This window comes from Cervus canadensis, chromosome 2 (genome assembly GCF_019320065.1).
Source record: "Cervus canadensis isolate Bull #8, Minnesota chromosome 2, ASM1932006v1, whole genome shotgun sequence".
Lineage (NCBI taxonomy): Eukaryota > Metazoa > Chordata > Mammalia > Artiodactyla > Cervidae > Cervus > Cervus canadensis.
The window spans coordinates 92,891,096-92,903,627 of record NC_057387.1 but is presented as its reverse complement, the minus strand read 5'-3'; the positions used below and the strand labels follow the sequence as shown (position 1 = coordinate 92,903,627).

Here is a 12,532-nt window from a genome sequence, read left to right as displayed (position 1 = left end):
TTAGTGTCTTTACCTGGCTGCATTTAGGAGCCAGCATTCTGAGTAGGAATAACATATTAACAGTCATCCATGTTTTCTAACAAAAAGAGTCAGGCTGATTTAAATCTGTACAAAAAAGACAGCTCTATCTACTAAAATTAAAAGCTTTTTACATAAAAGGGCAATATCAAGAGAGTGAAAAGGCAACCCATGTAGTAGGGCAAAATATTTGCAAATTATTATCTGAAAAGGCATTAATATCTAGACTATATAAACAAACTTCAAAAACTCAATAAAAAAAAATTGAGCAAAGGACTTAAAAAAGACATTTCTCAAAAAAATTTATACAAATGACCAATAAGCACATGAAAAACCATTCAGCATCACTAATCATTAGTAAAATGCAAGTCAAGTCTATTTTACCCCCATCAGGATGGCCATTATAAAAAAGCAGAAAATAACAAGTGTTGGCAAGGATGTGGAGATATTGAACTACTTGTGCACTCTTAGTGCACAAGGAATGTAAATAGGTGCAGCCACAAGTAGGAATGTAAATAGGTGCAGCCACTGTAGAAAGCAGCGTGGTGGTTCTTCAAAACAGGACTGTCATATGACCCAGCAATTCCACTTCTGGGTATATACTCAAAAGAACTGAATAGCAAGGCCCTGAACAGATATTTTTATAGTATGTTCAGAGCAGTAGTATTCACAACAGCCAAAAGATAGAAGCAATCCAAGGGTCCATCAACTGATGAATGGGTAAACTAATATGGTATATACATTTAAAAGATTATCCAGCTGTAACAAGGAAGAAAATTCTGTCACATGTTGTAGTATGAGTTAACCTTAATGCTTTGCTGCTGTGCTGTGTTTAGTCGCTCAGTCGTGTCTGACTTTGCAAACCCATGGACTGTAGCCCACCATGCTCCTCTGTCCACAGGGATTCTCCAGGAAAGAATACTGGAGTGGGTTACCATGTCCTCCTCCAGGGCATCTTCCCGACCCAGGAATAGAACCAGGGTCTCCTGCATTGCAGGTTGATTCTTTACCACCTGAGCTACCAGGGAAGCCCTTTAATGATGTTATTCTAAGTGAAATGAGCAATTCACAAATTGACAAATATTGTATTTTTTGGGTACAACTTATATGAGATACCCAAAGCAGTAAAATTCATAGACACAAAAAGTAGAAAGGTGTTGCCAAGGGATGAAGGGGAAAAGAAGTGGGTAATTATTGTTTAATGAGTTCAGCATTTCAGTTTAGCAAAATGCTGAATGTTTTGGAGATAAAATGGTGGTGGTCATCACCACAACAATGTGAATGTACTTAATGTATATACTTTAAAATGTACACTTAAAATGGTTAAAATAGTAAGTTTTATATACTATATATTTTACCATGATTTTTAAAAATTTAAATTAAAAAAGTGAAAAGGCAAGCAACAGAATAAGAAAAATACTTGCGAATCATATACCTGACAAGGTTCTAGACCCCTAATATATATATAAGGAAAACTTACAACTTAATTCAACTAAAAGGCAAGCAACCTAATTAAAAAACTGGCAAAGGTCTTGAATAGACATTTCTCCAAAGAAGATATGTAAATGGCCAACAAGTACAAGAAAAGAAGCAAAGCAAAGATTTCTCATTAGAGAAATGCAAATCAAAACCATAATGGGATACCACTCTACACCCCTCAGGATAGCTACAATAAAAATAAAACAAAACAGAAAATAATAGACATTAGTGAGAATGTGGATAAATTGGAAACATCATACATTGCTGGCGAAAACAGAGCAAACTCTGGAAAACAGTTGGGCAATTCTTCAGCAAGTTAAACACAGAATTACCACGTGTTAGTCACTCAGTTCTGTCCGACTCTTTGTGAACCCATGGACTGTAGCCCACCAAGCTCCTCTGTCCATGGGATTTCCCAGGCAAGAATACTGGAGTGGGCTGCCATTCCCTTCTCCAGGTGATCTTCCTGACCCAGGGATTGAACTCAGGTCTCCCGCACTGCAGGCAGATTCTTTACTGTCTGAGCCACCAGGGAAGCCCATATGGCCCCGCAACCCCCTTCCTAGGTGTTAAAGCAGTTGGGAATTAAAACAGATATTCAAATAAAACTTGCACATGAATGTTCACAGAAGTACTATTCACATAACTAAAAGGTGAAAATTCAAATGTCCATCAACAGATTAATGGATACACAAAATGTACACTGAATTATTCAGTCATAAAAAGAATCAAGTACTGATACATGCTGCAACACAAATGAAAGTTGAAAGCACTGTACTAAATGTACTAAATGAAAAAAGACAAAAAGGCAAAAATTGTATGCTTCTATTTATATGAAATGGCAGAATAGAAATACTATATTATGAATATTTTACCATAATAGAAAAAAATACTAACTTCTACATAAATTTAAAAAAGCAAAGAATGTAATTTAACTCTTATAGAATGGTTGTGCTAGTTTGTTTGGGAGCATACTAGTTTCTTGAAACTTCTTTATTCTTTAAGATTACTTTTTATACAGTACCTATAAAACTAGAATGACTTTCCTAGAAGTATCACATTTTGTATATTCATATATCAAATTAAAATTTTGCTTGGTTACCAATTTTGTTAAGTGCTTTGAAAATCATGAATGGTTACGGAGGCAGGAGGCGTATGTTGATAAACACAGTTGGAAAAATATAGTCCTTTTACAGTCACTGTAAGTAATTTTGTAGTTATAAACTTAGAAGCATATATTTCTTCCTGTTCATTGGAAAGTTGAAAGGGAAATCATTTAAATAAAAATGTCAAAATGTATACCAAGAATTAATAAAATTATTCTATTTTAAGCAGTGATATGAAAATAATACTAAACATTTTAAGAGCAGTTATTTCCCTAAGCAATTTTTATGTGGCTAACACTCAAAATATTCCTAGCTATCTTTGTACATAGGTATTTTAATTAAAGTGCTAATATTCCTTCAGGTTAGAATTTAGCATGTCCTTTCTTTTCAATTTAATTCGCAATTGTGGGCAAACAAAATTAAAGGCATTCTGAAACTGCCATCAAACAAGCAAGTAAACATATCTGGATATTGTTCAAACAACAAAAAACAGGGACCAGAAACTATAAACAAGTTCTATAAATAAGACAAGTGCAATTACAATGATCTCAATAAAATGTAACCATTTACATTTGTTATTGTAATTATTAAAAATTTTCTTTTTTACAATAAAAATCTATTACTTTAGGCTAAAATAATAAAAGATTCATAGTCAAAATAAGAAAATGGGATGAAATACTGTTTAAAGTACATCTAAATTTTTTAAAAATGGTATCACAAATGTTAAAAAAGCTATTAGACCATCAAAGGAACATGTTTACTTGTTTGCATTTACATTCACATTTTAAAATTTGGAAAAATGCACTGGAAACATTAAAGTCAGAAAGTGTTTTATAGGTACCTTAAAAAGTTGTTTTGCTTCTATAGGCACTTAAATCTTCAAGTTTATTATTATATAAAGCAATTTTTTAATTAATTTGTAATCTTTTGTTACAGAAATGCTTTTAAGGTAAAATATTTTTATAAAAATTAAATTATGAAGATTCAGAGAAATATTTTTATTAAATATTATTACAGACACTTAAAAACTAGCCAAAATCTTTTTGGCTATCATATGGATACAAGCTTTAAACACAAAACACATCAAAACAGGCTTCCATACAGAAAGATTAGAAACTCCATTACCCTTAAAGTTAAGTCTTCTTTTTCAAAGGCCTTTCCGTTCCCATCAAATGATGATTTGCTTCAAAGTCCATTATATAAGGTTTACCCAAGGGACATAATTATAAGGGGAACTTTTCCATTACAATTTTTTAAAGGGCTGGGGGTGGGTATCTTCCTTTTCACAAAGAAAACTAGTTCCTCTTTTAAAATCCTACTCTGCCATTTTAGTACTAATGTCAATTATATATCAGGTCAATTTGTAAAGTTATTACACTGTCCACTTATAAGAGGAAAGGAAATGGCTACTTAGAGGACTTATGGGATTCATAATGGAGCTTGATCTCTGTCAGGTTTAAAGGCTGCAAAAGAATGTTCTTTTATTAAGTTAATTTTCCATTTTAGATTGCTAGGCTAACATACAGTTCAGGAAGAAAAATTATTCATATAAGCTAGAAGTTGAAAGAAGTTTGAGAGTAATATTTTAGTGCAATTACAGATTAGATCAGTTTCAAATGGAAATGTTTCAAAGAACACATACATGTCTAATCACAAACGGAGGTTTATCTGTTTCTTTTTTGAATTCATAAGGGCCCAGATTTAAATGGGCCAGCCGCCGCCTGGTGTCTTCTGATAGCTCACACATGCGTCTTTTTGTGTAAGGAGATGGAGAGTGTGATTTTGAAGAAATTGTAGGCTGTTCGTAGTTTTTTGCATTTATGCAATACTTATTTCTCTCAGGTGACTTGGATTTTTTCTTTTGTGACCTCGATGTTCTGTTTTGCAGTCTGCCGTGTGGTTTTTCAACTGGAGCCGTATGGTAAACAAATTTATCCTAAACGTAAAAAATAAAAATTAGTTTGGCCAGGAGAGATATACTTTATACATATTATGACCCTTGGGTAAACCACATATATAACCACAGGTAGAAAAAACTTTTAAAAATAATTTAAGGTACATATAATCTATCAAAACCAACTAGATCAGTCTCTCTTGTTTGTGCAGATTCTGGGGGAAGTCAAATTCATATCCTCCCAAATAACTCTGTCTAGTAATAAGTAAAATATACTGTACCACACTTCTTCTTAAGTATAAGAAGTACTTTATGAAAGTTAAAGCCCAATATTTAATCATTTGAAAAATCTAAGAAAAAATTAAAGTTATTTTTCAATATACTAAAAATTAATGTAAATGTTGGTTTATCATTTGTAACTAACTGGCTATATAATTTAAGAGGCTAAGTTTAATAATCTTACAAATACACATCTAATTAGTTGATTATAAAATCTTAATGGAGAAAACTATTATGTTTCATTCATACTATTATAATTACATACACTTGCACAATATGAAACTCTGAAGTAAAGCTTTTTACGTATTTTCATTGAACATATTATTTGAATTATACAAGGTGATTAGAATTTTAATATCTCTTCCAAACTTTAAAATTCAATAGCACTTAATTCTATACTTTCATATAAGTAAAAATGTCCAAAAGACATGTTATAAATTTTAATAACTAATACTCTATCTTCAAATAATATTGGCTAATTTTAAAAACAAACATGACATTTCTAAAATTTTTGAATTAGGATATTTTATTCAAATAAAAATTATTCTGCCTTACAAAAGCTGGATCACAAATAAACAACGTAAAGACCACTTCAAGCAGTATCTAGATTTATAAGCTTTCCAATAGTAGAGAAAACAGACGGTTAAGAATCAGTGAATGTCCTCCTAACTTTCCAACTTTAAAAAACCACCTAACCTCCCTCTCCCCTTTTCCACCTTCTCAGTCTCCCTCTCTACCTGCTAAGGGTATCTATTTCAGAGTAAATAAAATACAAACATAAAATAGAAGAGTCACGCATTTTTTAAAGCAGAAAAACAGAAAAGAAAATAGGAAAACAAGAAAATATTTTCTGATTAGGAAAAAAGTAAGTCCACAAGTCTCATACAGACCAGCAGCATCAGATTATTTCATCATCTTTCTTCTCTAGCTCTTGTTAATGCTCCCGGACCTTCTCCCACCTTGTTCAATGACTTCAAGTAATTCAGAATTTTCATCCCACTTCATGCATCTTTATGACATCACACTGAGTCAAAGCAGCAGCATTGTTAGCACATGAACCTTTGAGGTTTAATAAAATGTTCAAGCAATGAATCTTTCCAAGACCTTGAACTTAGACTTTCTACTGCTAAGCTTTAACTATCTCTTTCTACTTCATCCTAGATTTCACCATTATTCAGATCCACTGCACCCTAAACTCTGAAAATCTCTTGTTGACCAAACCTTCTTTTCCTCAACCTACTCCTTTTATTTTCACTGAATCTGTTACTTGCCCTCCTCTCCTCCTCAGCCCCTAGATCTCTTTCTCCTAGATCTTCACACATTTTTAGTATCTCTTACTTTCAGATCCAGATAAATCCATCATTACCTATTTCAGTAATGCTGTAAAGTTCCTTCTCACCCACTTCTGTTTATACCAAACCGAAACTAACTCACACTTTCTTCATTACACTTTTTGAATGCTGAATATCATACAGTATATCTGTGCTCTATCTACCACAGATTCATGCTTTCTAACCTAATCAATCCTTAATGTATCCTATTAATGTCCAACAAAACTTAAAATAGTGGCTGTTTTATACAAAATGGCTCTATCAGCCACCAAACAGCAATTGTAACAAAAGGAGACTTGAAAAGTGCTTGTCTAATTTTACTCCAGAAAAACTTTCCTGCCACATGTGAAGGAGCTGAAGTTTGCCTGCTACATGAGGACAGTCTATGGCCATCACCCCAGTTGACATCAAGCCAAATACCAGGAATGTAAAATCCCTCTCAGACCAAGAAGTCATCCAGCTGCCAAACATATAGGTGAAGCCATCCTAGACCACTCAGCCCTAGCCTAGCCAGCCCAAACCAAAAGAATTACACAGCCAAGCCACACAACAGTGAGAAATAACTTACTTTAAGTTACTAACTTAGTTACACAGAAGACCTGATATAGATTACCAGACATACTAATAAAGTTACTTTATTAATATGTAATATTTAACTACTTACTACTAATAATAAATTCTAATCTGTGGTAGGTAAAAGAAAGTAGAAAATGATTTATTCCAGAAAATCCCAATAATATACCTTATTATTATCAGTCCATTCAATTGGTGACATCAATTGTGATTTAAAAAACTTGAAAAAAAATGTTCCCAAAGGAATAAAGATCATTATAAATATTTATAAACCTAAATTATCATATGAAGTTTATTTTACTCACTCTTAAAAATTAAAATGGTTTGTCTTATTTTAAACTGTATTTAAAGCTGAAAATGCTGTTTTAGAGCCATTAAAAATTTAATTGTAACTAATACTTACTTGGGAAAAAAGTGGATTTAGCATGTTCTCAAACACTATCACATAAAATTAAAATTCTGCCTGTTACCATCCACAATTTTAATGTAAAAATGTATACTCTGTTGCACCCATTAGGCAATATATTCTAATATTTCATCTATGTCTTCTACATCTCAGTTGTCTTAATTAAAACCATAACCTCAGTAACAGTCACAAAATTTATTAATTATATGTTACATGCCAGGCACATATATTCTCTAATCTTTAAATCAGTCTTATGAGGAACTTGAAACCAAATCTGTCTGATTCTCAAGAATATTTTCTTAAACACTAACACCAACAACTAGTTTCTCACATTTCTGTTCAACAAAGAACAAATGACAAACACTGAGAGCAAGTCAGCCAAAAGCTTATAGAGGAAAATGCTAGTCCAATGAAACTACTAGTGGGATGACAGTTCTACATTTAGTAAGGCGTCTTCCACCAAGCGGTACACTTAGAATGTATGCACTCCTCTGTGTGTATGCTACACTCCTGACCAAAAAAGAGAACCTTCTACCCATCCAGCAGAAGTGAATACCCAAGCGTGGAAAGGCAACTTGTTATGACTAGGAAAAGAATTTATGACAATTTATAAATGTGCACAGAGCATATCTCCAAACAAGTCAGTAAGCCAGCCCTACATTTGGCAAGCAAGTCATCAGACCTCTAACAGCAATATTTCATCTTGCATTTAAAAGACAAATAATTAGGCTAAACTCTGATATAGCAAATGTCCTGCTAAACAAAGTAAGAAAGATCCCCGTGATAATCTTATAACTATATTTTACCTTTCTTAGCTTGTTATCACCCTGAGAGAATTTACTCTTAAACTGTTAATGTAGGAGATTAACATTCTACTTTTCCCACCATAGGTCCAGTCCTGCCCTGTTTGGGCCCACTAGGCTTTATATAGTCCTAGCTCATCGTCACAGGCTGCCCATTGTTACCTGGTCATAATGCAGCCACACATGTATGAGTGATGCCTGGACACTGTTAGATCATCTGTGGACAGGGCAGCAAGATGAGCCTGGTGACTCAGTAGAAAGTTGGACCAAAATGGAGTATTAGATCCAGATATCTGAGTTTGCTAAAGACAGATTTTACAAACATAGAAGGTACTTAAACTGAAGTAGCCAAGCTTCTCTTGATCTGATAGCATAGAACAGCCACCAAACTAGAGCAACAGTCCCTTAAGGAATCAGAAACACTCAAGAAGCTATACCTACTAAATACCTATAACCCAGTCTGAGTACCTGTGGCCCATTTGCTAAAAAGGGAACTTTTTAGCAAATCCTTTGAACTTAAAGTTCCTTAAGATCTATAGAAGCCTCCAATCTGGTTCTCTGTGGAACTTCTTGATCCCAACATCTTTCTGGCAGTTTAATTTCTTTCCATTAAAATTAAAAAAAAATGAAGTAAGTAAGCAAAAGTACCATCTACAACTGTAACAAGCTTTTCACATTCACACTTATTAACATGTAAACAAAATGCTAAATATCCATGATAATTGTTTTACTTTAAAGATCCAAATATAATCCCTTACATTTATCCAGCAGAAGCGAGAAACAGATTTAAGGAACAGATTTAAGGAACTAGATCTGTTAGAGTGCCTGATGAACTATGGATGCAGGTTCATGACATTGTACAGGAGACAGGGAGCAAGATGATTCCTAAGAAAAAGAAATGCAAAAAAGCAAAAGCAAAATGGTTCTCTGAGGAGGCCTTACAAATAACTGAAAAGAAGAGCAGTGAAAAACAACAGGGAAAAAGAAAGATATACCCATTTAAATGCAGAGTTCCAAAGAGTAGCAAGGAGAGATAAGAAAGCCTTCCTCAGTGATCAATGCAAAGAAATAGAGGAAAATAACAGAAAGACTAGAGATCTCTTCAAGAAAATTAGAGATACCAAGGGAACATTTCATGCAAAGATGGGCTCAATAAAGGACAGAAATGGTATGGACCTAACAGAAGCAGAAGATATTAAGAAGAGGTGGCAAGAATACACAGAAGAACTGTACAAAAAAGATCTTCATGACACAGATAACCACAATGGTGTGATCACTCACCTACAGCCAGACATCCTGGAATGTGAAGTCAAGTGGGCCTTAGGAAGCATCACTATGAACAAAGCTAGTGGAGGTGATGGAATTCCAGTTGAGCTATTTCAAATCCTAAAAGATGATGCTGTGAAAGTGCTGCACTCAATGTCAGCAAATTTGGAAAACTCAACAGTGGCCACGGGACTGGAAAAGGTCAGTTTTCATTCCAATCCCAAAGAAAGAGAATGCTCAAACTACCGCACAATTGCACTCATCTACACTCTAACAAAGTAATGCTCAAAATTCTCCAAGCCAGGCTTCAGCAATATGTGAACCGTGAAATTCCAGATGTTCAAGCTGGTTTTACAAAAGGCAGAGGAACCAGAGAGCAAATTGCCAACATCCACTGGATCATTGAAAAAGTAAGAGAGTTCCAGAAAAACATCTATTTCTGCTTTATTGACTATGCCAAAGCCTTTGACTGTGTGGATCAATATAAACTGTGGAAAATTCTGAAAGAGACAGGAATACCAGCCCACCTCACCTGCCTCTTAAAAAATCTGTATGCAGATCAGGAAGCAACAGTTAGAACTGGACATGGAACAACAGACTGGTTCCAAATAGGAAAAGGAGTATGTAAAGGCTATATATTGTCACCCTGCTTATTTAATGTATATGTAGAGTACATCATGAGAAATGCTGGGATGGATGAAGCACAAGCTGGAATCAAGATTGCTGGGAGAAATATCAGTAACGTCAGATATGCAGATGACACCATCCTTATGGCAGAAAGCGAAGAACTAAAGAGCCTCTTGATGAAAGTGAAAGAGGAGGGTGAAAAAGCTGGCTTAAAGCTCAACATTCAGAAAACTAAGAACATGGCATCTGGTCCCATCACTTCATGGCAAATAGATGAGGGAACAATGGAAACAGTGACAGATTTTATTTTTTGGGCTCCAAAATCACTGCAGATGGTGACTGCAGCCATGAAATTCAAAGACACTTACTCCTTGGAAAGAAAGTTATGACCAACCTAGACAGCATATTAAAAAGCAGAGACATTACTTTACCAACAAAGGTCTGTTTCGTCAAGGCTATGGGTTTTTCAGTAGTCATGTATGGATGTGAGAGTTGGACTATAAAGAAAGCTGAGCACTGAAGAACTGATGCTTTTGAACTGTGGCACTGGAAAAGACTCTTGAGAGCCCCTTCGACTGCAAGGAGATCCAACCAGTCCATCCTAAAGGAAATCAGTCCTGAGTTTTCACTGGAAGGACTGATGTTGAAGCTGAAACTCCAATACTTTGGCCACCTGAGATGAAAAGCTAACTCATTTGAAAAGACCCTGATGCTGGGGATGATTGAAGGCAGAAGGAGAAGGGGCCGACAAAGGATGAGATGGTTGGATGGCCTCACTGACTCAATGGAGATGAGTTTGAGTAGACTCTGGGAGTTGGTGATGGACAGCGAAGCCTGGCATGCTGTGGTCTATGGGGTCGCAAAGAGTTGGACACGACTGAGTGACTGAACTAAACTAACTGAACTGAAAGATCCAAAGAAAGTTAAAGGAACTTCAGCTGAAATAAAAAAAATAGCACTTGCCAAATGCCCAATAAATATGAACTAATACATTAAATCATTAAATACTTTAAATAAATTATTTTAACCTGAGTGCGGCACTTCCTTGAACTTATCAGACATTCAGTAATCACTGAGGTTGTAGAAAATTCCAGCTTTGGAGCAATTCCCTAAAGAGGAAAGACAGGGTATTATTAGACATTTTAACTTTTAAAGAGATAATTATTACTGATGAAAATACAACCTACAGTAACAAACATTTATCAAGGTTCAACTGCTTTTTGTTAGTTTGAACTTCTTATTAAGGATAAAGACAACAAACTAATGTTAAATGCTATCAAGAAACAGTTTCACTGCTGATGATTCACTTACAAGTGATTATATCGCTTTTATGGAGAAATTAAGAAATTTTTCATTTTCAAGTATTTCCCTATAAAATTTTTTAAAGATTGTTAATAATAATATTAAAGTTCTAAATATGTGAAAATACTCAATAGATTCTAACTCTTTTTACTCTTACAAATTGAGACATACATAACTATGCAATCAAGAAATACTTTCATAGTCTCTAGATGCTAAAAAATATTCACAGCTCCTGGGTATACAGTTCTCGAATGTAGAAGATGGATAAGTCTCTACCAATTCTTCCAACAGTTTTTCCCATAATGAAGCTTAAATCCAGATCTATGAATGAATGAATGTGGTTTCTATCTCTTGCAACATTTCAATCATCAGTTTAAACACTGTTTTGAGGTAAGTAGAGAAAAATGGTAAAATTCAAAGGAACAGCCACAAAGTACCTGGGAAAATATCTGGAAGCACACAAATGACAGTCACACAAATTACAGTTCACCAAATCATCAAAGACACACTGCTGTCTGTGCCCAGGGCTGCTTCATTCTAATATAATGGAAGTCAAACACTTTACCCTGTCTTTGACTTACTAACTTCAAAGTTTCAAACATTATACACTACAAAAAAGTTAAATATGAGCTACCTATGAATTAAGTGGATGACTTTTTCAACAAACATACTTTTATTGATGATATCCACTATGTTTATTTATTAGTTATCTATTGTTGCAAAGCATGTTACTTAGCAGTTTAAAACATCATTACACGTTTACTGTCTCACATAGTTTCTAAGGGTCAGGAATCTGGAAGAGGCTGAACTATGTGGCTCTGGCTTGAAATCTCTCCTGAGATTTCAGTCAAGATGTTGTTTGGGCTGTAGTTATCTGAAGGCTTGTCTGAGGCAAGAGGATTTGCTTCCTAAGATTCACACAGCTGCTGACTGGAGGACTCACTTCTTTTCCATCTTTTAAAAAAGAGGACGTGGCTCCTTATCATAAAAACCTCTCCACAGGACTTCTTGAATGTCCTCATGATATGGTAACTAGTTCTTCCAAAGAAAAGCAAGGAAGAAGACATAATTCTTTTTATGATTTAGTCTTAGAAGTCTAACACTGTCACTTCTGTCACTTTCTATTCATTAGAGCTCCTAAGTACAATCCGCATTCTAGAACAAAAGAAACAGACTACATTTTTAGCAGAAGGGCATCAAAAATTGGGGGGGGGGCATGTTTTTAAACAATCACAATTCACTCTTTGATCATAAATTACTTAGATTTCTCTCATGTGAAAAATAAATGCATGCCCTACTGAAGGAAATAGAAAGAAAAGTAAAGGAAAAAGTTTCGCCCCTTTAAAACACCAGCTTGAAATCCAGGATGTTTACACCTAAATCAAACCATTATTTAGCTGTCTCGGGTATGGTTCTTTAAGTACAGTTCTAAGAATATAGTTCCTCAC

General features: G+C 34.5%; 1 protein-coding gene across 8 annotated transcripts in view; it reads right to left on the bottom strand.

Moving 5' to 3' along the window:
* The window catches only part of SPATA6 (spermatogenesis associated 6), a 144,179-nt gene that overhangs the window by 62,254 nt on the left and 69,393 nt on the right, over nt 1-12,532 (bottom strand). For 7 of the 8 annotated variants that reach the window (XM_043461388.1, XM_043461390.1, XM_043461386.1 and 4 more), the window contains 2 exons: nt 10,811-10,891; nt 4,246-4,539 (listed from right to left, as the gene is read on the bottom strand). In XM_043461388.1, coding sequence (XP_043317323.1) covers nt 4,246-4,539; nt 10,811-10,891 — 375 coding nt within the window. The remainder of the gene's footprint in view (nt 1-4,245; nt 4,540-10,810; nt 10,892-12,532) is intronic. The other variant, XM_043461393.1, reaches the window with a different exon arrangement.